Here is a 4333-nt window from a genome sequence, read left to right as displayed (position 1 = left end):
TGAGTGAACATTTGAGTCATTTGTTCAAGCGGCTGATCCATTCAAGAGTTATCCTATCTGCTTTGTTTCCGCCTAAATATAAAAATCAAATATATTACATAAAATATGCTGACCATTTATATCAGATACATTGACATTTAGATCAGACATATAGCCTATGATATCTACTTCATGATACCCTAAGATTGTAAGATAGCCTTCCTTAAAAATACTGTGTATGTGGTCTATATATATATATATATATATATATATATATATATAGAGAGAGAGAGAGAGAGAGAGAGAGAGATTTAACAGAACAACATTTTGCTGCAAATTGTTATAGTATAAATTACCATTCAAATGATATCTATTCAAAATCTATTCAATATTTAACAAGACAACAGATGTACTGTTTCCTTACAGGAAAAACATATGGTTAAAGTTATGGATCATATGGATCATAGGAAAAAACAGTTGCCTTAAAATGTCTATGTGTCACACATTACATTTGATCATATTTTATTTATATTAATTGTTTCTTATTTCTTATCAGTTGTGTACATGTATGGGCTTTATGTTGCATTGTTTTTTTAGTTCTATTTTCAGTGTATTTAAAAGTACAAAGCAAGTTTAAGTAGTAGTTCAGGCAGGTTGGATATATTGAAATTATATCAAGTAATGAAATAACTGTCAATTTAACATGTTAATTTGGTGTGAATAATTTTGGGAAAAAATATTAAAATTGTCAACACATTTAACACATTTGATGCCCCCTTCTCAGCCAAAATGAATGTGTGATTAATTAGATTAATTAATCGGCACATCATGTAATTAATTAGATTAACAATATTAAGCGCATTTGACAGTCCTAGAAATAACACTAAAATATGCAGGAAATAAATATCTGAAACCCATAAGTTGTGTCTACAAATTTTCTGGCAACAAGAAGGGCAATAAGAAAACACAAGGGTGTTTTTTTTTTTATTGTACTCAACTATACACTGACCTGAAGCACAGTCATCTCCTGTATATCCCTCTTGACAGGCGCAGAAACCATCCTTACACACCCCTTTCTGGCTGCAGTTATTAGCACAGAAGATGAGAGAGCAGTCTTCCCCCAGGAAGCCGGGTCGGCACTGGCAGGTTCCGTTCACACAGGTTCCTTGATCTGAACAGTCATTCAGACATCTGCCCAGCGAGCAGTCCTCCCCAGCATAGGCTTCCTCACAAACACACTCGCCATCAATGCATAACCCCCTGTCTGAGCAATCACCTGGACATCGAGGCTCCGAGCAGTTCTCACCGCCAAAGTTACGGTCACATACACACTCGCCTTCGATGCAAATGCCCTGGCCAGAGCAGTCATCTGGGCAGCGGGCTTCAGAACAGTTTTTGCCAATCCATCCTTCTTCACAAACACACCCACAAACCTCCATGCTGAACGTGCCATGGCCACACTGAGGGACGAAGTCGAAGTGACCTAAGATTGAACAAATATGAAATTAAAAATCTGTCATCTTTTGCTCACTCTAATGCCATGGAGAAAGAAAAAAAAGACAAATATTAAACACTGTGACTGAATCAGTGAATTTGTGATTTAAATAAATAACTGGACCCGTCTGGTTCATGAATGAATCATTCAAACTGGTTTTGGGACCTGAGTGAACTGATTCATCAGACTCTATAATTTTAAAGGGATTTTTTGCCCAAAAATATCAATTCTGTCATTATTTACTGCTGAACATAACAGCAGACATTTTGAAGAATGTATGTAACCAAACAGTTGTTGGTCCCCATTGACTTATATATATATATATATATATATATATAGTAATAATACTATGTCAATGAGGACCAGAAAATGTTTGATTACACACATTCTTCAAAATATCTTCTTTCGTGTTCAGCAGAAGAAAAAAATTCATAAAGGTTTGGAACAACTTGAGGGTGAGTAAATGATGATAGAATTTTCATTTTTGGGTGGAATATCCCTTTAAGTATATATAGTGAAATTACAGGCTGTTCCTCACACACGGCTATCATTATGTGTTCTGAAAGAAGTCAGACCACTTTATCAGTGTGCTTTTTTTTGTGCTTTTTTTTGTCATTCTGGTCCTCATTCACCTCACTTTCGGTATCCAGGACACTCTTTTAAACATATTCTTAAAAATTATTGCATTTTCCTCAGAGGAAGCCAAGTCAAACAGGTTTGGAGCAAAATGAGGGTGAGTAAATAATGACAGAATTTACACTGGGTGAGCTATTCCTTTAATTTCCATCAGGTTGGACTAAAATTCAACTTAAGAAAAATAAATAAATAAATAAATAATTCTGAGGCAATATCTTGCAATCTTCTTAGCTCCAGTGCATGTAGCTTGGTTTGATTCAGCAAACAGAGGACTTATCAAAGGCTTGAGGGGAAGACCTTTCCAGCAGCAGTGCTGTAATTAATCTAGTTCACGATCTAACCTCATTTGTATAGCTTAATATGACTTTCCCTTTACTACTGCAGTGTTTCAGCTGTTTTTAGTTGCCCTGGAGGGGCTACACAGCCAAGGTTTGCAGGTGTGAATCCACTTGAGTGCCCCTTTGAGACGTTAAACAAGCACAACACTACCAACTTCCACAGTTCTGTTGTCCTTATGGGTCAATGTACAATATAGCCTCTATTTCACTTAGCACTGCAGTCACATCATAACCGACAGAAGGACCAGGACGCACTTTTGTTTCATCCACCAGGTACAATGAGCCAAAAGCTTTGAAACAGATTTGAGTTTGATTAATCCATTATAAAACAGAGACACAACCTGTGTATAGTAAATCCATGATATTCGATTTTGAATATTTATCTACAGCAGAACATATTAACTCTTTCATACAACCTTCTTTGCATTATGTACCATCTGGGTTCAGTTGCCTGTTTAATGACAACATGAATAGGTACAAGAAGAAATATTAGGGATAGAAAAATAGTTTCTGAGTTCCAATGACTGATTCTTAGATGATACTTCACTAATTCAGTGCTATTTGAGTCTGACTGAGAAGCACGTTTTTAATTTAAAAAATTTAAGCTTAAGTTAACATATTTTAGATATTTTATTAAAGGGAAAGTTATTCCAGCAAAGAGCCGTCATGTGATTTTATCTTTTTGTCAATATTGCTGATTAATATCCTCCATTTATCTATTTTGTACATATATGTAATCCAAAGGCATGTGATAAATTAAATAAATACACTACTATTCAAAGATTTGTGGAGTTTTTAATGTTTTCGAAAGACATCTACTATGCTCATCAAGGCTGCATTTATTTGATCAAATATACAGAAAAATAAACGTTTTCTTTTTTAATGTATTAGAAAATGTAATTTACTCATGTGATGAAAAAGCTGAATTTTCTATAGTCATTACTCCAGTCTTCAGTGTCAATTTTCAATTATTTTTAGTAAAGCATAAAACTGTAAGGCTATATTAGCTTTAGTACAGCATGTACATAAAATTATTCCTTATTTTGTCTCATCTCATCCTTGACCTGAAATGAGTCAAGGATTACTTGAATCTTTATTTAGATCATTATCTGTTATATAATGAAAATACCATAACAGTAAGAATGCTTGAAAGAACAAATCTAGTCGGAACTCAGAAACATTACTTTTTTATAATACTGCAGGATGTGCGAGCAATGTGTATCCACCTCAGAATCTAAAACTCACCAATAACAGAGCTCTCTCCACAGCAGCTGGAGCTACACTGTGCTCGAAGCAAGGACACCTCCCTCTCCAGCATCTCTATACGGCTAGCCAGCTGTTCCATGGTGGCAGCCGCAGGACAAGCACAGGCCTGCTTTGGGATATTGATGCGATGGGTGAAGGTCACCTGGCTGTCCGAGTCCACTCTCTCTTCTGTGTACTCTGTCGGCATCTAGTCACTCCCAGATGTACCTTTGTTTGTCCCTGGCCCTGGTACCGTGTCAAGGTCCACAGAACAGAGTGACTCTAGAGGTACATTGATGTTGTATACATGATTGAAGATCATGGCCTGGGTCTGGTTGCTAGAGGGACCCCCACCTTCGGGAACCTGTCGCCTCACCCTTGTGGTCCTCACTAGTTTGCTGGTGGGGTTAGGAACAGCTTGAATCCCAAAGAACAGTAAAGCCAGGCTCACTATTGAACCTTGTATTGCCATGGTGCACCCCCACATCACAACTCGGGCAGGGTGAGATCATCAACTTCACAAATAGACCTCTGATCGGCACTGTGAACAAGAAGAGACCACTTTTTAGTACTCGAGAACAGGAAAGAAATTAGCATATATATATATATATATATATATATATATATATATATAGTCTAA

The 4333-nt window shown here is 36.5% G+C and overlaps 1 protein-coding gene across 1 annotated transcript in view; it reads right to left on the bottom strand.

Moving 5' to 3' along the window:
* Positions 1-4229, bottom strand: part of LOC107726886 (tenascin-R-like) — a 52082-nt gene extending 47853 nt beyond the window's left edge. Inside the window, 2 exon segments of the mRNA XM_016536594.1 lie at positions 989-1462; positions 3694-4229. Of these exon segments, the coding sequence (XP_016392080.1) occupies positions 989-1462; positions 3694-4180 (961 nt within the window). The 5' untranslated portion in view covers positions 4181-4229.
* Between the last annotated feature and the right edge of the window lie 104 nt (positions 4230-4333).

Source organism: Sinocyclocheilus rhinocerous, unplaced genomic scaffold, assembly GCF_001515625.1.
Source record: "Sinocyclocheilus rhinocerous isolate Xijiao unplaced genomic scaffold, SAMN03320098_v1.1 scaffold606, whole genome shotgun sequence".
NCBI classification, from domain to species: Eukaryota; Metazoa; Chordata; class Actinopteri; order Cypriniformes; family Cyprinidae; genus Sinocyclocheilus; species Sinocyclocheilus rhinocerous.
This window is presented reverse-complemented; position numbering and strand designations above follow the sequence as displayed.